The sequence below is a fragment of the Chelonoidis abingdonii genome, chromosome 3 (assembly GCF_003597395.2).
Source record: "Chelonoidis abingdonii isolate Lonesome George chromosome 3, CheloAbing_2.0, whole genome shotgun sequence".
Taxonomy (NCBI): domain Eukaryota; kingdom Metazoa; phylum Chordata; order Testudines; family Testudinidae; genus Chelonoidis; species Chelonoidis abingdonii.
Window position 1 is genome coordinate 192478605 of NC_133771.1, and position 22588 is coordinate 192501192.

A 22588-nucleotide genomic window follows, 5' to 3' on the forward strand; every position below is an offset into this window, starting at 1 on the left:
GGGAATGGGAGCTGTGCTAAGCCAGAACCATGGAACAGGTCTCAGATCTGTAGCTTATGCCTCCAAGACCCTGAGTGAGATAGAGAACGGATTCACCCCATGTGAAAAGGAGGTCTTGGCACTCGTTTGGGCACTATAGCATTGGGAATACCTGGTGGGTTTGTCCCGTGTTACTAAAAATAACCCACTCCCCAGTGAAGCATGTACTCACTGCCAAAATCAACAATGGCCATGTATCTAGCCCTCGATTGGCAAAATGGACCCTTGCTTTGTTAAGCAAAAATGTAGATATGGAAAAAAAACAGTACTGTCTCCAATACCTTACAGCCTCCTGGTAGAGGGGGAAGAGCACAAAGGCCCGTTACCTGAGCCACTGCCTCGGGAGCCGTCTCTCTTTAAGGGAGGGGTCGTGCTGAGTGAGATGATGGAAATAGCAGATATAGTTTGGTTGTGGATGCTCTTGTTTTTACAAAGACAGCCATCCGCATGTGGGCTTCGCTGCTATAAAAGTGCATACGGGCACAGTGTACACCATATTCTGTCCAAGAGGCCGAATTTGTGGCTATAGCAGTAGCCCTCGAAAATACCCCCACTACTCAGGCAGTAGTCATTTTCAGAGACCCAGACTGGGTCCTTGGGTCCCTAGTGGATTGAGTTCTGGAATGGAAAAAGAGAGGGATGAGATCTGCAGACTGGAAACCCATAGCTCATGCCAACAAAATGACATATGTGTGGGCATTGATGAAGGCCTGGAACACTATGGTACACTTGGGAAAAGTCAGAGTACAGAAGAAGGGGAATGAGGAGTCAAAATGGAATAAATCGGGCAGATGAGGAAGCAGGGAGGGGGACCAAAGGAGGAAAATTGTGGCAGCCAAGAAATGGGGAAGGTATAGCTCCTACAGCAGCAGCCAGAAAAAGAGACTCAGTTCAAATAGATTTAATAACCCTCCAAAGCCAGTTTCCCAGCCTGACAGAATTAGTGAAAAAGAGAAAGCACCGGGAGTGGAAGGTGTGGCAGAATGAATCAGAATTAATTCTAACAACTAAAGAAGGGGAACCAGAAGCAGTCTGGGTGGTTCCTGCAGCATTAAGAACAGAAATGATTTCCCTAGCTCACGATGGGGGGCACTTAGGAGTAGAGAAAATCTTAACCTGATTGCAGGCTGCCGACTGGTGGCCACACATGAGCAGCAATGTGGAGCAGTTTGTAAATAATTGTCTACCATGTGCAGCCAATAATGCTGATCCCAAAATAATCAAAGGACCTCTTAGACATCAGAGAATAGAGGGACCATGGGCCCAAATGCAAATCGATTTTATTGGGCCCCTTCCCAGGACAACAAGGGGTAATCAGTATTGTGTGGTGATTGCTGATCCCTTTACTAACTGGACTGAGGCTATCCCTACGCAAAGTAACACAGCTCAAACTACAGCTTGGGTGCTCACTGAACAAGTAACAACCACATGGGGCATCCCGAGGGAAACTGATTCAGACCAAGGGCACCACTTTATTGGGGAAAATCACAAAAGGAATCTGCCAAGTGTTTAGAATTAAACAAATGCTACATATAGCTGAACACCCCTAAAGTTCAGGACAAGTGGAACGAACTAACCCTACTCTAAAAACAGCTCTCAGAAGTAATAAAACGAGCAAGGGAAGGATTGGGACCAAAGACTGCCGTTCATCCTGATGGACTATCAGGAGGTCCATGGAATCGCCTGGAGTAACTCCATTCAAGACAATGACTAGAAGAGAGAAATCTCCCCCAGGACAGTGATGGGAGGATGGAACAGCATGGAAACCATGAAACAGTAAAAAGAGTAGTTTTGTCAACAAATTGCATCCAGTTTCCAACAATCTATAACTATCTTCCCTTTAAACTGACAGGTCTCAAGAAAATATCACATTAGCTTTAAGATTAGTGGAAACAAATACAAATTGCTGCTACAGCCTTTTTACCTCAGTACCTGATCTTGGAGGAAAGAGGTTTTTCCTCCTCTAAAATAATGTAGCATGTTCATTTTTATTAATGACAATGGCACACAAAGTAGAAGTGTGCTAATAAAATTTGCAGATGACACATTGGGAGATATTGCCAATACAGAGGAGGACAAGAATATCAGACAAGAAGATCTGGCCAACCTTGAAAACTAGAGTAATAGAAATGGGATGAAATTTAATAGTGCAAATACTGGCTAAGCACTGCTTTCTGGTAGGGAAGCCAGATGCAGGGGCTCAGGCAGCCAGCAGAGAGTCCAGCTGCAGGCCCTAACTAGGGCCAACTCACAGTAATGACTTGAGTTAAGTAGAGAAAGCTAGGCTGAAGAAGAGGAGGGCTATAAAAGCCCTGGAGAAAACTCAGTCCGGAGGCTAGCCTGGGAAGTGTAAGGGAAAATTGAGTAGGCCCAAACTTTGACCAAGATAACTTTAATTCAAGTAAGTGTGTACAAGGGGCAGGAGAAAAGAGAGAATGAAAAATGCCAGTCTTGCAAAATGTAACTAATCGCTAGAAGCCTTAACCATAAAAGTACAACCTGATAATAAACAGGAAAGCTTGTTGCTTTTGTAGTCTTAATAAGGACCTGTTTTTCTGTTGAAAAGGATATTACGAATTAAAAGTGTGTTTGACTAAATGTGGTTTTAAGCTATATAAGCTTCTGTGTTCCTCTGTAGAGAGACCAGCTAGGGCTGGCTGTCTCCCCCTGCATGCTTGTAATAAAGTGGGCCTCAGGCTGTTCTGATTCAAACACAATGCGGAGTTAATTTTTCCACCACAGAGGGCTTACATCTCTGTCTCCTCACCAAAGGCAGGGAGCCTCATGGTGGTTAGACCCTGGGAAGGGTCTGAATGGGGATAGCTGTAGGGGGAATAAGGGGGACTACACAGTTGCGCTGTAAATAAAGACACATGGATGAAGCACCAAGAAGGTGCAGGGACTCTTTATTGAGCCAGCCAATGCAGGGCACAGGCTCGAGAGGGCGGAGACCTGTGCGGACCCTGTGACAGGGACTAAAAACAAGAATTTTTGCTATAAGCTGGGGATATATCAGTTGGAAGTGACAGTGGAGGAGAAAAACCTGGGTGTATTGGTTTAATCACAAGACGACTATGAGCTCCCAATGTGATGTGACCGTGAAAAAGGCTACTACAATCCTAGGATGCATCAGGCAAGGCACCGGTGGGACCTCATCTGGAACACTGTGTGCAACTCTGGTCTCCCATGTTTAAGATGAATGAAAACTGAACAGGTGCAGAGAAAGGCTACTAGGATGATCCAAGGAATGGAAAACCTGCCTTATGAGAGGAGACTCAAAGAGCCTGGCTTGTTTAGCCTAACCAAAACAAGGCTGAGGGGAGATATGATTGCTGTCTATAAATATATCAGAGAGAGGAAGAGGAGTTATTTAAATTAAGCGCCACAAGAACAAATGGCTATAAAACCAGCTATTAACAAGCTTAGGCTCAAAATTAGATGAAGCTTTGTCACCACCAGAGGAGAGAAGTTCTGGAACAGCCTTCCAAAGGGAACAGTGGGGACAAAAAAGTAAAATAACTGGCTTCAGGACTGAGCTTAATAAGTTGATGGAGTATGATGAGACTGCCCACAATAGCACACAGCCAATCTGCAACTGCTAGCAGCAAACATTTCTAGCGGCCAGTGATAAGATACTAGATTGGAAGGGCTCCGAGTTACTACACAGAATTCTTTCCCAGGTGTCTGACTGGTGCGTCTTGCCCACATGCTCAGGGTCTGACTGCTGTATTTGGAATTATGAAGGAATTTTCCCCCGAGTCAGATTGGTGGAGGCCTTAAGGGGTTTTTTGCCTTTCTCTGCAGCATGGGGCCTGGGTCACTTGCAGGTTTAAACTAGTGTAAATGGTGGATTCTCTGTGACTTGAAGTCTTTAAATTATGATTTGAGGACTTCAGTAATTCAGCCAGAGATTATGGGTAAGGTTCTGTGTTTGTCACAGAGGTCATGGATTCCATGACTTTCCATGACTTCTGCAGCAGCCAGTGCACCTGAGCAGCTTGGGCAGCCCGCAGGCCAGGCTCACCGGCCACTGCCAGGGAAATCTCAGGTCCCCACCCCCACACCCCAGCAGCAGGTATTTGGGTGTGAGGGGGCACAGGGTTGGAGTGCAGTGCTTAGGGGGGGGGGGGGGGGCTCACTGAAAGGGCGACAGCAATTCCCCTCCCTCAGCACCTACTCCATGTGCTGCCTCTGCCTGCATGCAGGCACTGCCCCCCCGCAGCTCCTATTGGTCACAGTTCCCAGCCAATGGGAGCTGCAGAACCAGGGCGTGAACTGGAGCAGAGGCAGCATGTGGAGCTAGGGTCGCCTCTTCCCAGGAGCCAGGTAGGGAGCCTGCTCTAACTTCCTCCCTCTCCCCCCCCCAGTACCCACAGCTCCCCCCTGTGCTGCATCCCCTGAGCACCCACAGTACTCCTCCCACCCCAGCACCTACGGCCGTCCCTCCTCACAAGTCAGTCAGGGCTATATATTAAGTCATGGACAGGTCACAGGCTGTGAATTTTTGTTAACTGCCTGTGACCTGTCCAAGACTTTTACTAAAAATACTCGTGACTAAAATGTAGCCTTAGCTGTGGGTCTATTACAGGAGAGTGTGAGTAAGGTTCTGTGGCCTGCAACGTGCAGGAGGTCAGACTAGATGGTCATAAATGGTCCCTTCTGGCATTAAAGTCCGAGTCTATTAGCAATGTGCTTTAAAAAGTTCTTGTTCCAAATAACTTTTTTGTAAACAGAGGATAGAGTCCCTGAGTTCAAATGATGAGAAACTAGTTTCAAGAAAAATGCCAGAGAGGTCAACTGTGTTGGATGTGAAGTCTTCATAAAACAGCAAAGGAATACCTTGTAATAATAGAAATACCACTAAATGGCAATAGGATCCAGAAAGGAAAAGAAAAGGTCTTTTTGTTTATTTAAAAGAAACAGCAGCAACTTTTAGGAAGGAAAAAGTCTGCATTTAATTCTAGAATGTTGTGTAATTTTAAGTTGTAAGCTCTTGAAGTAGGGATTGGATAAATAAGGTAATCGTACCGGTAGGTATACACACACGTACACAAAACAGAACCCTTACGGAATTTAAAGTCTGCTGCGTGCAGGTAACACGGAATACCAACAAAAAGCATAAAAATTAAACTGCACATCATGCATGCAGTAAAACAAGAGTTCACAGAATTCAGATTATTAGGGATATATACACTGAAATGATTGCTGATTCCAGTGTATCCACATTTATACTAAACTGAAGTCTATAAAGAATGACCACTACTTGTGCCAGAAGCAGATTTCCAGTAAATCACAGGCTTATGTATAATTCACAAGAATTTTTCAAGAAGGAGCATAGCGTTCTGTACCACAGAGGCAAGCAATTTTATTTTATCCCACAGTTGACCTGGATTTGAATGAGGCATATAGTTTGTAGCAGCAATTATGAGACATGAAATGCTGAGAGTCCTACCCTCTACGTTTCTGCTACTTTAAATCAATGTGAACGTAGCAAAATACTGTGCTAGGGTACAGATCACTAACATCTCATTTTAAAAATAAGAAATGGGCATCTCTAATATAACTGTATGTGTACAAAGTGATTTTAATGTTCACAGAATATTGGATTTCTTACTGCTCAGCATTTTCAATAATGTGAATATTAAGATCCCTAATGTACATGTAGGCCCACTGATTACAACAATGAAAAGCAAGACATAAGTTATTGCTTAGGCTGTATCAGTGTGCCTTTGATGGCTACAAGTTGTACATGCAGCTGCAGAAAAACTAACCAGAAAGTTTTAAGATCTGATTTATGATTAAATTCTGTAGGTGAAGAAACAAAGCATTTGAGATAAACTCATACAACATAAATTAAGAGACTCACCACCCCAGTTACTATGGCAACCTGCCTTTGACAGATAATTTGGTCTCAAAACTTGGGGTTAGCAACATGGAGATAACATGCATGGCTTCAAGCATTAAAAACTGGTTTCCAGGGCTTTTGATGCCCAGTTTATTAAGGAGCACCAAAAAATTTTGAAGTAAGCTGTTCTCTTTGCTCAGGGTAAAGCTCTGTACCAATAGACGACCAGTAAAAAGAGGAGAGGAGAAGACTGGGGAAGGGAAATCCACCTTCAGTGGCCGGTAGGCAAGACTGAACACAAAAAAATACTGGTGTAGTCAAGACGGGGAAAATGTTAATACAGTACTCATATGTTAAGCTGAGGGCACCAGAAATATGTTAGACAATAAAATGTACAAATAGTGATCCATTAAAACAAAAATTGTCATTAATGCTTAAGTTTAGCTAAAGAAATATGTTGATTAGTGAAGTGCAAGACAGTGTATGCAGATTACCTGAGGATTTACTCATCTTTGCTGTAAAAATAGCAGTAGATTTTTCCTTGTCTTTAACAGAAGCAACTTCTCTCTCAGCTTCTTTCTCAAGAGCTTCGGGTTTTCCTATACTGACTACCTCTTTCTCAGTGGTAAAAGGTGAAACATCAGTAGGCAGTAACACTACCTTGGATACTTCAGGCATTTCTCTGACCAAAACCTCTGAGGACTTTTCCAAGGCAAGAATATTTTCTTCAGCTTTCACTTGCACATTCTTTAAAGACAGATCATGGGATAGTTCTGGACAAGGCAAGTGACTTGTCTCAGCTTTGATCACATTAGTAATTTGTTTACTTTCATCTTTGTGGGATATTTCTTTGTCAGTGTTTTTTGTCACCAATTCAGCAGCAGTTTTAGGACTGACTAATGTCATAAAGTCTTCTGTCAGTGTGACTGGAGATGACTTTGTGAGTAAAATATCTTTGTCTACTGTTTTTGATTCCTTAAAAACAGACATATCACCTGAATAGGCCACAGTACTCAACTCCTCCATTTGAAGAGGAATTTTTTCCTTGGCTATTTCTATAAAAGCTGACTCAGAGGGCAAAGCAGTAGTAGTTATAGAAGATTCCAATTCAGGTTGGAAAGACTCCAAATAGGGTTTGCCAGAAGAATGTAGCAAATCTGTAAATCCCTCCTTACCGTCATCAATCCTGTCAGTATTTTCAACTGATTTATCTTCCACAGTGAGGGATGCAATTACTTGTTCTTTCTGAGAAAGCTCAGGTGTTGGCTGACCACTAAACAAGGCAGTTTTTCCAGACTGGGGTGACATTTTTTCAAAGGACTCGATATGTTCAGGCACATGCTGTGAAACACATTCTGATATTAATGTCTTTGAATAATCTATAAAGACTGGGGAAGCAGATTCACTGGAGACCTTTGTTTCTTTAATTAAGTCACAAGCAATAGATATATAAGGAGTCTCTATTTCTTCAGCAACTGCACTACTCTTATGATCAGGTTCTTTTAATACAGCTTCCTCCTTTGCTTCTTGTGCCTGTGTTAATGTTACATTCACTGCCGCTTGATATGGTGGAGATTTCCCAGACTCTTGTTTTACATTCTCACAATCAATGACAGAAGTAAAAGCTTCTGATGGGGAGGCTTCAAGCTGCCCAGAAGTAGCATCTGCACCAGCAACTCCAGTGTTTAGTGGGGCTTCCATAACAATATCAGGCAACACTGGCGATGGGGCAGCTTCAGCTCCTTCAGATGAGAGACAGAGCTGTATCACAGGTTTCAAAGGCTCTTGTGATGACTCAGATGTTTGGACTAAATCTATCTGTGTTTCATAAGCAAGTTTTGTACATGTTGCATCATGCATTTCACTTTCATATGCTTCTTGTACTAAATCTGGAGTAAGACCTTCAGGCATATTTGTTGCAGTATCAGCAGACATCTCTGATAAACTATCTGTTTTAGCATAGTCAGCTTCCTGGCTCTGCCTGCCTACTACTTCAATGCTGGTATCATTCTGTTCTGTGCCAATCTGGGCATTCATTTCTGCTATTTTTTTCTCATCCGTTTTATTTTCTGACATCTCCTCCTCTAATGGAGAAAGAGTTTTAGCTATATTGTCCTCAACTGTTACAGTAGATTCAAATTTAGCACAAGTAATATAAGCTTGTGACAATTCTTTTATAGCTTCTGGGGTGCTTGGGAAAGAAAGATCTTCATTACTGCTTTCACTTTTGTTTTCAAGATCTTTTAGTATTGTTCGTATCTGAAGTTTCCCTGCATCATATTTCTCATCTAAACTGCTTTCTAATTTGCTATCTACCTGACTTCCAACAACCACTTTCAAGCTGCTAACTCCATGGCAAGTATCTTTTACCTCCCATATTGGCTCAAATGGTTTGAAGTCTACATATTCTTCCCTTATAGGAGTGTTTTCTTCAAAAGCCACTTTTTCACCATGATCATTGCTACCATATTTCACTTTCTCGGTAGATGCCTCTTCATCATGCTTTCCAAACAAATCAACAGGAACTTCTGAAGATGTATGGTGCTGATGTGCAGGGATTTTTTCTAGATTAAACCTTTCTTTACTGTTCTCTAGCAGCTTTTCTTCTATCGTCTGTGATATAATGGCCGCATCTGCTTTAGCAAATGGAAATTCCATTTCTGAATATTCCATCTCTGGAACATCCCTGGCATTTTTCTCTACAAGAAATGGATTCCTTGCAATTTCTTTAGTTTCTTTATAAGCCTCACTTTCATTTTTGTTGTAAATGCTTCTTGCAGGTAATCCATCTGATAGCATATCAAAGGCTGTGTGCTCTTTAAAGGGATCGGCTGAGAGAGGAGAGAGAGAAGGAAGAGAAGCAGCAGTGTCAAGCAGGACTGCAGTGAAATCCTCTTGGCCAGACGACATAGTGCTACCTGGCTGCTCCTGCAAGTCCATAACTTTTTCTGTGACCATGGACAGAAAGGAAAGTTAGAGAATGCAAGTGTTCTTAAAGTTAATGCAAATTGTATGACAAGTTCAAAATAATATTAGTTATTAAAATATTCCTCTAAAACTATCATAAATCTTACTAGCCATTAAAAAAAAAGTGTGGGTTAGAATATAATGTTATTCTATTTCACCTCTTTTAGCAAGCAGGGAAGTATGCAAAAGGTTAGAGAAGCAGCAACTTTATGCAGTGCAAAGATTAGTTAAGATCAAAAGATCAGAGGAGAATAGTGTCCAATCCAAGTATCACCAATAAGAATGTTAGGCAACTCTAACCAGGTGTGTGTGTTGGCGGGAAGGTGGAAGGGGAATCAGTCTAATTTTCCCTTTTACAAAAAAGTGATTCAATGGATAGCATATTAGAACAGTCACTGAGTAAATGCTATACCATGGAGTTCATTTACACATGAAATACTGCAGAAAGTTATTACTGATTAAAGCTTTCACTAATCCGTAAGAGCAACTATGCTTTAAAATTTTAATCTGTTAATTGTATCACATGATTTCCTGTATCAAGAGTCCAAGAATCTACAGAGCAGTAGCTTGTTTATAATAGGAACTATTTGCCATCTATAGAAATAAATGCATATTTGAATCTTGAGCAGATAAACTGCAAGCTTAGAATTTGGAAGATAAATGCTATTCTTGGACCCATGCTAACTTTTAGTAAATTCAAAACTAGTTGGAAGGAGTTAATGAAATGACAGTCAAAGTGCAGAATGTACTCTAAGACAAAAGGCTAGCAGAAAGAACTTGCCTGCAGAGGAGTGCATCAGAGGCTCAGATGCAGCAGGAAGAGCAAAAAGGGTCTCATCTGAAAAACAAATACATAAAACCTCAGCAGAAATAAATAAAGGCTAGGTAGTTTGAAAAGAAGAGTAAGCAAGCAAGTATTCAGTTCACAATCAGTAACAATGTGTAACTAGTATTTACATCCACATTAGAAACCACAGGACTATACACAAACCACAAAGTATGGTGTCTCTGAATTCAGAATTCTCCATTTTATCATGTGGGTGTTACTACGGCTACATATGTTTCCCCATACCCCAAGCCAGGAGCTCCTTCTAAGGGCTGGTCTACACTATGGGGGAAAATCGATCTCAGATACGCAACTTCAGCTACGTGAATAACGTAGCTGAGGTCGAAGTATCTAAGATCGAATTACTCACCATCCTCACAGCGCGGGATCGATGTCCACGGCTCCCCATGTCGACTCCGCAACTCCGTTCGGGTTGGTGGAGTTCCGGAATCAATATAAGCACGTTCAGGGATCGATATATCGCGTCTAGATGAGACGCGATATATCGATCCCCGAGCAATCGATTGCTACCAGCCAATACGGCGGGTAGTGAAGACGTAGCCTAAGACACAGCAGTAAACTACAGCAATTAGTCTTCATTCTTAATTGCCCAAGCTTCTATGCTATTACTCCTGGGGGAATTCCGCAGCACTGTCCATGCACAATTTGCACAGAAATTAATGTTGTGCATGCAGAATTTCCACAGAAATGGGCTACAGATCTGCTGGACCCAGCACATAAAAGACACTGCCGGAGGAGAAGGACGAGCTGGAGGGTTCCTGGCAGCTGCAGTTCTCAGTACATCCTGAAAGAAGGAGGCAGCGTGCGAGAAACTCCAAACAAGGCCAGGACGCAGCATCAGGCTGTTTCTTCCTCTGGATCCCTGGGGTCTGGGGGTATGGGGTGAAGGTGTCTGGGCTGGGGTGGGCTCCACAGCTGGGCTCTGGTGGGGAGGGGATGCGAGTGTCTGGGTTGGTGGGGCCCACAGCTGAGCTCGGGGGATGGAGGGGACATGTAAGTGTCGGGGCGGGGGGCTCTGCAGCTGGGATCTGGAGGATGAGAGGGTATGAGTCTCTGGGCTGGGAGGGTAGTGAGTGTGGAGGAAGCTGCCCCACAGCTGGGCTCTGGGGTTGGGGGGGGGACAGGGGGATGCAGGCATCTGGCCCTCCTGCTGGGCTCTGACAAATAAAATATTTAGAATTTTAAAATAATTGTGTGCAGAATTTTTTGTTTTTTGGTGCAGAATTCCCCCAAGATTATACTAAAGCATAGGTTCTCCAACTGGGGTCCATGGACCCTGAAGGTCTGTAAGGGTACACCATGGTATCCGTGAGTCATTTCTGGCTCCAGGGGTCATGATCAGTGGGGCCTGTGGCCCTGGAAAACTCCTCCCCCGTCCTCCCAGTGCCTTTTGCACACTGCGGAACAGCTGTTCCACAGTGTGCAGGAGGAGCTGGGAGGAAGGGGAAGGAGCAGGGACAGGGTGCACTCTGAGGAGGGGGAAGAAAGAGGCAGGAAAAGGAGGGGCAGGGCTTGAGCAGGGGCAGGAAGAGATGGGGCAGGGAGTGGAGCTTGGGGGAAAAGATGGAGTGGGGGTGGGGTCTGGGGCTGAGCAGGGGTTCAGCACCCCCAGGGAAAATTAGAAGCTGGCTTGGGGGTACGCAAACATTTTAAAATCAAAATGAGGGTCCTTGGGTTGCTAACGTTTGAGAACCACTATATTAGACTCCTAACAATATAAAAGAATAAATTATCCAGAGTTGATGCTGCCATGCTGTCCTTTGTTTACCCACTGTAGCCACATGTCACAGAAAGATGACTAATCTTGCAACATTCAAGTACAAGACAGGAAGTTAAAGGGATGCCTTCACATTAAAGCTGTTCTAGGACATTAAAGTTAGGAAATGCAAAAAATTTAATGTACCGTATATACTCAATCATAAGCCGATTCGTTTATAAGCTGACCCTCCCCCCCCAGATGAATAAGTAAAAATGGAAAATTTTTATGACTTGTTCATAAGCTGACCTTATACTTCAGGGGTCAGCAAACTTTGGCTCCCGGGCCATTATGATAAGCCGCTGGTGGGCTGAGATAGTTTGTTTACCTCGAGTGTCCACAGGCACGGAGGTAAACCTAAGTAAACAAAGTGTCACCGCACGCCAGCTGCTTACCCTGACGGGCTAGGACAGCAACTGGTGGGGAAATTATTTTGGAGAGAGGGGAGAAGCTGGAGGTCAGGGGAGTAACCCCTGTGACCACCCCACACATGACCCCACTCCTAGCCCGGGACCCCCACACTCTCCCCATCCCATCCCTTCTCACCTTATCTGGGGAAGGCCAGGGGAGGATGTCCCTGGCCTGGTTGGAGCTGTTCCGGCAGTCTGGGCAGCACAGCTACAGGCTGCTCTGGCGGGTCAGACCGGGCAGCGTGGCCGCAGCATGTTCCAGCAGGCTGGGCCAGGCAGCACAGCCGCAGCGTGCTCCAGCGGGCCAGGCGGCGCAGCCACAACCTGCTCTGGGGGACGGGGTTGAGCAGCATGACTGCAGCCTGCCAGCCTCGGAACTGCAGCTGCTTTGGAGGCTGGGGGGAGCGCAGCGTGACCAGAAGCAGACAGACTCTGGCCCCACCTCTTCCCTTCTGGCTGTGCTGCCTCTCCTTGCTCCCTCTGTTGGAGGGAGAGGCTGCGTTCCACCTCTCCCTCTCTATACCCGTTCATAAGCTGAACCCCTTCTCTGGTGCTTCCCTTTTTTACTAAAAAAATTCAGTTTATGAACGAGCATATATCGTAGTTGGATAATTTAAATACTAAAATTAAGTTCAGTTAGATTCTCAATTTCTCATCTCATTGAGATGAACAGGGTAGAAAGGTTGCTATTATTTGTTTGAAAACAACTTTTCTGCATGGCTAAGTTTACAGAAACACACAATAAATGCTCCTAAAAAGCAGGCTGTAAGATAATGTATACTGTCTTTTGTTGCTTTGTTTTTAATCTGGGTTATTCCCAGAGATCTTCATGGTGCTTCCTGGCAACATCACAAAATATCAGAAGTCTTATTGTAAGGTACAGCATCTCTGATGTCACATAACAATGCATTACAAGATATCTTCAGTGAACTAGGAAGTACTACCGAGTTGTACTGTTCCTGATAATATATTAGCATGCATTTATTTGGAAGAACTTTCCTAGGAGTTTCTGTATAACACTGACAATCTCTCTCACACTGGCTGTCCAACTAAGAATCTGAGCACAACACATAAGGCAGATTCAGTGTACAATGTGGCATGTAAAAAGGTGCAAAACATGTTCAATGGGTAGCAAACAATTGAAAAAAAAATCACTTCTATCATTCAGACAATTTTTGCCAAACCTGGTTGTGCAAGTAGCTTAAGATGAACACTGTTCAGATGCCAAATTTCAAAGTTCAGCCAATTTAGTTTTATGAAATATATGTCTTTTCTTTTTAAATGAAAAAGAAAAGAGAGTTTGGGTGTTTTTTAATTTCTAGATCTAAAATGGCTGTACGGATTTGCTCAAACTCTTTATCCTAAAGTTCATTTTAGCAACCACGATTAGAAAATTTCAACCCGAATTCAAAATATGTGAAAGCAATATTCAAATTGAATTTTTAAAGCGACTATTCTAATACAGACTAGATACTCTCACTGGATACTAGTCAGCATACAGTACTGCAGGTCACAAAAGAACAAGCATATTACTGGCTGAGATTTTATGGTGTGTGTTATGCAAGAGGCCAAACAAGATAATCACCAGCCAAGCAAAGAAAGGTATTACACTCAGTTTAACTGCATTTCTCTGTCAGTAACAACAATTTTGGAAAGCTGCATGCCATCAACTTCAAATTTTCAGATTGTTTTAGGCATCAGTGATCACAAGCCTATTGATTTTGGCACAAATCAGAACACCCCAGAAAAACAGAAGCAGGCTGCCTAGAGGAATCTCTTTGCGGTGCTATGCTGCTAACTCTACATATCAGAGGCAGCAGCTCAACTTGCTGTAGCCTGGACTCTTATCAGAAATAAAAAGGAAGGTCTGTGAGGAAAAGGAATGGAGGACCACAGAGGGGAAGTGGAGGTGGAAGGGGTTCAAGTCAAACACACATTTTCTCTCTCTCTCTCAAATTAACGTTTCAGACTAGAAACACATTTAAAAGGTTTCCCTTTACACCTCCATTCCCCACTCCAAGGAAAATATGGATATAGTAGCAATAAATAAGAGACCATCTCACACAACTGCAAGTTACTGGTAGCTCTTCACCTTTTGTTCACTGGGGTAATCTTTTGAACTGTCTCAACCACATACCTGAACTTATACCTAGATAAAGTATAAGGAAAATACTTCAGATGTCAGAACAGTCCCACAAAAAAAAGTGACTAATTTCAATAGTACTTCTCCCATCAGACAATTTAACAACAATTCAGATTTACCTGGATTTATTTCAGATAGCTGGTACCACTGAAGAAACCTGAAGACTCTCCCAATATACTTTAATGAGAACTCTCATAATTATGCCTTTAAACTACATTGTGATTTCATTTAAAATCTGATGATCACTTTTTAAGTCTCAAGAACACAACTAGGTCTTTTGTTTTTACAGAAATGACAATATGGCATGTATATATTGCTTTAAATCCCCACTTTTACTGCTAAATTTTACTGTTACCTGTTAGCAACTGTCTGAAAACAAACTAATCATGTTCTGATTACAACCATCAGTACTCACATACATGCTATGTATACATTTAGTATAAAAGCTCTAAGTAACAAAGAAAATAGACAAAATAATAATCAGAGAAGAGCAAAGGTTCCATGGCAACTGAAAATAGGAGAGCACAAGCAAGGCAGCAACAAAAGCCCTCAGAGAAAAGTGAACATGAGAAGACAGTGGCCCTACTGGGTCAAACCAAAGGTCTATCAAGCCTAATATCCTGTCTTCCGACAGTGGCCAGTGCCAGGTGCCCCAGAGGGAACGAACAGGTAATCATCAAGTGATCCATCCCTTGTTGCTTATTCCCAAACACCATTTCTGCCCATCCTGGTTAATAGCCATTGATGGACCGACCTGTCCTCCATGAATTTATCTAGATCTTTTTTGAACCTTATTATGGACTTGGACTTCACAACATGCTCTGGCAAGGAGTTCCACAGGTTGACCATGTGTTGTGTTAAGAAATACTTCCTTTATTTGTTTTAAACCTGCTGCCTATTAATTTCATTCGGTAACCCCTAGTCCTTGTGTTATGAGAAGTAGTAAACATTTCCTTATCTACTTTCCCTACACCACTCATGATTTTATAGAACTCAATCATATCTCCCCTCAGCCATCTCTGAAAAGTCCCAGTCTTATTAATCTCTCCTCATATGGAAACCATTCCATACCCCTAATCATTTTTCTTGCCCTTTTCTGAACCTTTTCCAATTCTAACACATTTTTTTGAGATGGGGCGACCACATCTGCACACAGTATTCAAGATGTGGGTGTACCATGGATTTATATACAGGCAAAATGATATTTTCTGTCCTATTATCTATCCATTTCTTAATTATTCCCACCATTGTTTGCTTTTCTTGACTGCCGCTGCATATTGAGTGGATGTTTCCAGAGAACTATACACAGTGACTCCAAGATCTCTTTCTTGAATGGTAACAGCTGATTTAGACCCCATCAGTTTATATGTATTTGAGAGACCATTTTATATCTTTTTGCAGTCTGTCTCGGTCGTAACCACCTTTAGTAATTTTGTATCATCTGCAAATTTTGCCACTGCACTGTTTACGCCTTTTTCCAGATCATTTATGAATATGTTGAACAGGACTGGTCCCAGGATACCTGGGGAGACACCACTATTTACCTCTTTCTATTGTGAAAATTGACCATTTATACCTACCCTTTGTTTCCTATCTCTTAACCAGTTATCAATCCATGAAAGCACCTTCCCTCTTATCCTGTGGCAGCTTACTTTGCGTAAGAGCCTTTGGTGAGGGACCTTGTAAAAGGCTTTCTGAAAATCTAAGTACACAATATCCACTGGATCCCCTTCGTCCACATGCTCATTGACCCCCTCAATGAATTCTAGTAAATTGGTGAGGCTTGATTTCCCTTTACTAAAACTATCTTGACTCTTCCTCAGTATATTATGTTCACCTATATGTCTGAAAATATTGTTCTTTATTATAGTTTCAACCAGTTTGCCCGGTACTGAAGTCAGACTTAAAGGCCAATAATTGCCGGGATCACCTCCGGAGCCCTTTTTAAAAACTGATATCTGTAATGATGCTGGCTTTGGTGGGACACAACTGAGAGTATCAATTCAGGACAAATTGCTTAGAGCAAGGCTCTTACAGCCCCATGCTGGTGGTTCTCCACCTCTAAGGCACACCAAAGCAGCCAAACAAAGAGGACTTCTGTTTCACCCTACTAGCTAACTATAAGTCCATACAAGAAATTCCTTTAGACACTCCAGTTTCCCAATATCACCACCAGTGCCACTCGTTATGGGGACGAATGGTTATGAAAAGCAATACCCCAGTAAAAGTAAAAAAGGTTCTCCTGATCCCAAAGGACCAAGCCCCAGACCCAGGTCAATATATAGGTCAGATCTTACCCATAAATCACACTGTTGCCAATCCTTTAGAATCTAAAATCTAAAGGTTTATTTAGAAAAAGAAAGAAATATAGATGAGAGCTAAGATTGGTTAAATGGAATCAGTTACATACAGTAATGGCAAAGTTCTTGGTTCAGGCTTGTAGCAGTAATGGAATAAACTGCAGGTTGAAATCAAGTTTCTGGAGTACATCCATAGCTGGGATGGGTCATTCAGTCCTTTGTTCAGAGCTTCAGTTTGTACCTAAGTTCCTCCAGAAGCAAGACTGAAGACAAAACAGAGGGGCTTCCGGGACCTTTTATATTCTCTCTCGTGGGCGGAAACCCCTTGGTTCTCCTGTGTAAAATCACAGCAACAAAATGGAGTTTGGAGTCACATGGACAAGTCACATGTCCATGTCTGACTCAGTTCTTTACAGGCCAACACTATTGTTTCCATGTAAGTTAGTATGAATGTTCCCAGGAAAGCTCAGATGTGGATTGGCATCTCCCAAAGTTCATTGTCAATTAACTGTTTCTTGATTGGGCACTCACTGAGAATAGTCCTCTCTCAAGAAGCTGATCAAATGCTTCACTGAAGCTACTTGTATCTCAATGTGTTTTGATTCTAAGTACATAGCCAATATTCATAACTTCAACTACAAAAATGATACACACATACAGATAGCATAATCATAACCAGCAAATCATAAACTTTCCATAGACACCTTACTACACCTCCTTTGTACAAGATTTGGTGCAATTATAGGACCTTGGTTGCAAAAATGACCTATACGGTCACAGTTCATGTCAGTAATGTCACAGCATCACATTAGCTATCCTCCAGTCATCTGGTACAGAAGCTGATTTAAATGATAGGTTACAGTTAGTAGTTCTGCAATTTCACATTTGAGTTTCTTCAGAACTCTTGCATGAATACCATCCTGTCCTGGTGACTTATTGCTGTTAAATTTATCAATTTGTTCCAAAACCTCAATGACGGAACCTGTCACAGTGGCATAGTTGAGCAGGATCTGTGCACAGCTGATTGCTTTGAGATACTTGTAGTGATTTTAAGTGAGTTTTAAGTGTGGTGGCTGGAGAACAGAAAGTGGTTACTGGTTTGTTATTTTCGGTAATGGAAGTAGGGACAGAAAAGGAAGCAAAATAAATAAGATTGAAGATCAGAAGACGCTAGAACTATACAAGTTGCAAATTGCCCAGAAAGGCTGAACACTGGGCACTGGGAAAGTCTCTGTTAACTAACAGTACATCCAACTACCTGCCAGATCGGTGGGCAGCGAGCAATCTATCGGGGATAGATTTATCAGGTCTCATCGAGACGCGATAAATCGATCCCCGAACGTGCTCCCGTCGACTCTGGAACTCCACCAGGGCGAGGCGCGGAAGCAGAGTCAACAGGGGAGCCACAGCCATCGATCCTGTGCCGTGAGGATGGGAGTTAAGTCGATCTAAGATACGTCGACTTCAGCTATGCTATTCTCATTTTCATATCTTAGATCGATCCCACCCACCACCACCCTCAGTGTAGACCAGGCTAAAGAAGCCCCTGAGCTGAGTGCATCTCAGTTTCAGTGAACTGCAGACAGGTGTGGCCCAACCTGTCTGTGCTGAAGCTGACTGGAGTGTTTAACTTAGCAAGACAGGAGTGGAAGGGTGCCTGTTCTGGCAGGAGGGGGTTCTCTGTGATATCCCAGCTCATCGAGTGATGGTCTCAAGGAAAGACAAATGGAAATTGATGTGCAATTTGTGCAGGAAAAGGCTGCCCACCAGCAAACCCTAGACTTAAAAGACAAAGCAATTAAGACCCAGAAGCATGAACCGGTTGTAATGGCGTGGAAGAGGTGCACAGAGACATGTATCCCGGAGCTGGAAGTCGGGGTCCTGGTGACTGCTGCAGTGGGAACACCAAGGACTCTAGCTGGAAGCAAACCCAACCTGAGTAAAGGAGGGGAGGGGAGGGGAGTGGTTTGCTGGCCAGTGAAAGGTCTGTCATAGCTGGTAGCTGTGAGCCTACAGCTCGATCAGGGTATTTTTCCCTTTTGGGGGACACAGGCAAGTCTGCCCCAGAGGGGAGCCCAAAAACGAATTTTAGGTATACTGCCTCCTCCAAGGTCAGTGTCCAAGTCTCTGGCAGTAAGTTCAGAAGTAGGGTGTGACACTGCAGTCTATATAATTTTATAAAAATATGCTAATGAGTGAATATAATGTAACTGGAATATGCTTCATACAAGAGGTCTCTTGTAAGGTATCATTAGAAAGCTTATAATCTACTGAGTGTGATCATCCTGTTTGTATAAATGTACAACTCTTGTATCTGAAACTAGAAATATAGCTCTGAGGGCCTACTGTAATTATGTGAAGTGTGGGCCATTAATGGTGGTTTGGAATCTTGATGACTCCCATTAATCAGGACCATTGTCTGCAGATGGCTGTGTTTTACCTGTAAATCTTCCTGTATACCTGTGTGCTGGCAAATGGGCAATGAAGTCTTGCAGTGACATGTGATCATGCCACCTGGACTGGAATCCATCTTTAACCTGGTGTCTTTCCATTGAGAGGGAGGGATGGGAACCCAGAGAGGGACAAAGGATTCCCGCCTTATGCAAAAGATATATAAAGAGGGAGAGGAGCCATCATGAAGAATCTCCTAGCTACCACCTGAGCTGGAACAAGAGCTGTAGCAGGGGAAAGAACTGTGCCCAGGCCTGGAAGGTGTCCAGTGTTGGGGGTGGGGCAGGGAAACTTACTGAGGCATCTCTGACAGTGAGATTATCTGTATTCAGTTTGATTAGACATAGATTTGTGCATTTTATTTTATTTTGCTTGGTGACTTACTTTGTTCTGTCTGTTACTATTTGGGACCACTTAAATTCTACTTTCTGTATCTAATAAAATCACTTTTTACTTATTATTAATTAATACCTGGGGGAGCAAACAACTGTGCATCTCTCTCTATCACTGTTATAGAGAGCAAACAATTTATGAGTTTACCTTGCATAAGCCTTATGCAGGGTAAAATGGATTTATTTGGGTTTAGACCCCATTGGAAGTTGGGCATCTGAGTGTTAAAGACAGGAACACTTCTGTTAGCTGCTTTCAGGTAAACCTGCAGCTTTGGGGCAAGTAATTCAGTCCCTGGGTCTTTGTAGGAGCAGACGAGAGTCTCTGGCTCAGCAAAACAGGGTGCTGGGGCCCCGAGCTGGCAGGGAAGGCAGGGGAAGAAGTAGTCTTTGCACATCGGATGGCAGCTCCCAAGTGATCCAACCCGTCACAACCTCCTCTAATGATACCTCAATGTGGGACAGTTCCTCAGATCTGTCACCTAAAAAGAACGGCTCAGGGTTGGGAATCTCCCTCACATCTCGGCCATGAAGATCGATGCAAAGAATTCATTCAGTTTCTCTGCAATGGCCTTATCGTCTTTGAGCGCTCCTTTAGCACCCTGATCGTCCAGTGGCCCCACTGATTGTTTAGGCTTCCTGCTTCTGATGTACTTAAAAAAATTTATTGATATTACTTTTTGAGTCTTTGGCTAACTGTTCCTCAAATTCTTTTTTGGCCTTCCTAATTATATTTTTACACTTCATTTGCCATGTTTCCATTTTCCTCACTAGGATTTAACCTCAACTTTTTAAAGGATGCCTTTTTGCCTCTCACTGCTTCGTTCACTTTGTTGTTTAGCTATAGTGGCTCTTTTTTTCCTTCTCTTACTATGTTTTTTAATTTGGAGTACACTTTTAAAATTGACTCTCCATTATAGTGTCTTTAAAAAGTTTCCACGCAGCTTGCAGACATTTCAATTTTGGCACTATATCCTTTAATTTCTGTTTAAGTAATCTGCTCATTTTTGTGTAGTTCCCCTTTCTGAAATTAAATGCTACAGTGTTGGGCTGCTGTGGTGTTTTTCCTGCCACAGGGATATTAAATTTAATTATATTATGGTCACTATTACCAAACGGTCCAGTTATATTCACCTCTTGGACCAGATCCTCTGCTCCATTTAGGACTAGATCAAGAATTGCCTCTTCTCTGGTGGGTTCCAGGACCAATTGCTCCAAGAAGCAGTCATTTAAGACGTCAAGAAACTTTATCTTTGCATCCTGTCCTGAGGTGACATGTACCCACTCAAATATGGGGATAATTGAAATCCCCCATTATTATTATTGAGTTTTTTATTTTAATAGCCTCTCTAATCTCCCTGTGCATTCCACAGTCACTATCACTATCCTGATCAGGTGGTTGGTAATATGTCCCTACCGCTATATTCTTCTTATTAGACCATGGAATTTCTATCCATAGAGATTCTATGGTACAGTTGGATTCATTTATGATTTTTACTTCATTTGATTCTACGCTTTCTTTCACGTATAATGCCACTCCCCCACCAGTATGACATGTTCTGTCCTTCAGATATATTTTGTACCCTTGTATTACTGTATCCCATTGATTATCCTCATTTCACCAAGTGTTTGTGATGCCTATTATACCAATATCCTCATCTAATACGAGGCACACTAGTTCTTCCATTTTATTATTTAGACTTCTAGCATTGGTATATCAGCACTTTAAAAACTTGTCTCCTTTTAGCTGTCTGCCATTACATGATGTAACTGAATGGGATTCTTTTATTTGACTGTTTCTGATCAGACTCTGCCTGTATTTTATCATTTTCCATCCTCTCGTCCTCTGTAGGACATAAAGATTCTCTATTAATAGATCCTCCCCTAAGGGATGTCTGAACCACGTGCTCCTCTGCACCTGTTGGCTTTCCCCCAGCCCATCAGTTTTTAAACTGTTCTATGACCTTCTTAATGTTAACTGCCAGCAATTCGGTTCCATTTTGGTTTATATGGAGCCCATCCTTCCTGTATAGACTCCTCCTTTCCCAAAAGTTTCCCCAGTTCCTAATAAATCTAAACCCCTCCACCCTACACCATTATCTCATCCATGCACTGGAGACTCTGCAGTTCTGCCTGTCTAGCTGGCCCTGCACATGGAACTAGAAACATCTCCAAAAATGCTATCACGGAAGTACTGGACTTCAATCTAGCAGCCTAAATTTGGCCTTCAGGACCTCTTTCCTATCCTTCCCTATGTCGTTGGTACCTACACGTACCACAGCCACTGGCTCCCCCCCAGCACTACATGTAAGTCTACCTAGATGTCTCAAGAGATCCGCAACCACGCAGGCAAGTTACCATGCTGTTCTCCCGGTACTCACAAACCCAGCTATCTATGTTTCTAATGATCAAATCGCACATTACTAATACCTGTCCCTTTCTAATAGCTGGAGTTCCCTCCCCCGGACAGGTATCCTCAGTGCAAGAGGATACCACATCATCATCTGGAAGGAGGGTCCCGACTATGAGATTGTTTCCCTCTGCTCCAGTTAGATGCTCTCCTTCCCTCTGACTTTCATCCTCCTCAACATCACAGAGGCTGTCAGACCTGGAGTGGGACCGTTCTACTGCGTCCCGGAAAGCCTCATCAACATACTTCTCTGCCTCCCTTAGCTCCTCCAGTTCAACCACTCTGGTCTCCAAAGCCTGTACACGGTCTCTGAGGACCAGGAGCTCCTTTCACCGAATGCATACATATGCCACCTGCCCATAGGGCAGGTAATCATACACGCTGCGTTGGGTGCAATAAACTGGGTAGCCCCCACTCTCTTGCTGGACTTCTGCCTGCACTCACTTTTTACTCCTACAGTTGGTATCCTTTGTTTTTGTTATATCAAGGGGGTGTTTTTGGCTTTTACAATTTAAAGAATGTTGAGTTCTAGCCCCTGCTCACACTCCCCCTGTAAACTACCTTGCAAAACTCCTATTAGCTGCTCCTGGTCACTAGCTCCTCTGGTCGTTTAGAAGAAGGCTTTTTAAAGTTCTGGTCTCCCTGAGTAGCCCTGCCCACTGACATCTTCAAGAAAAAAAGGATTTGAATAACCAAAATAGAACAAAAAATATTTTGACAAAGTCTTTACATGAGAACAGTCATACTGGGTCAGACCAGAGGTCCATCTAGCCCAGTATTTGTCTACCGACAGTGGCCAATGCCAGGTGCCCCAGAGGGAGTGAACCTAACAGGTAATGATCAAGTGAACTCTCTCCTGCCATCCATCACCACTCTCTGACAAACAGAGGCTAGGGACACCATTCCTTACTCATACTGGCTAACAGCCATTAATGGACTTAACTGGACAAATTCATGGAGGTTCTCTTTTAAACCCTGTTATAGTCCTGGCCTTTACAACCTCCTCAGGCAAGGAATTCCACAAGTTGACT

The 22588-nt window shown here is 43.0% G+C and overlaps 1 protein-coding gene across 2 annotated transcripts in view; it reads right to left on the reverse strand.

Annotated features, from left to right (window-relative positions):
- The window catches only part of RTN4 (reticulon 4), a 102505-nt gene that overhangs the window by 51743 nt on the left and 28174 nt on the right, over positions 1–22588 (reverse strand). Inside the window, exons 2-3 of one of the 2 annotated variants that reach the window (XM_032773293.2) lie at positions 9633–9689; positions 6379–8832 (exon numbers count right to left, since the gene is read on the reverse strand). The exons of the other annotated variant lie outside the window; for it this stretch is intronic. Of the exons in view, the coding sequence (XP_032629184.1) occupies positions 6379–8832; positions 9633–9689 (2511 nt within the window). The remainder of the gene's footprint in view (positions 1–6378; positions 8833–9632; positions 9690–22588) is intronic. 2 annotated transcript variants of the gene reach the window in all.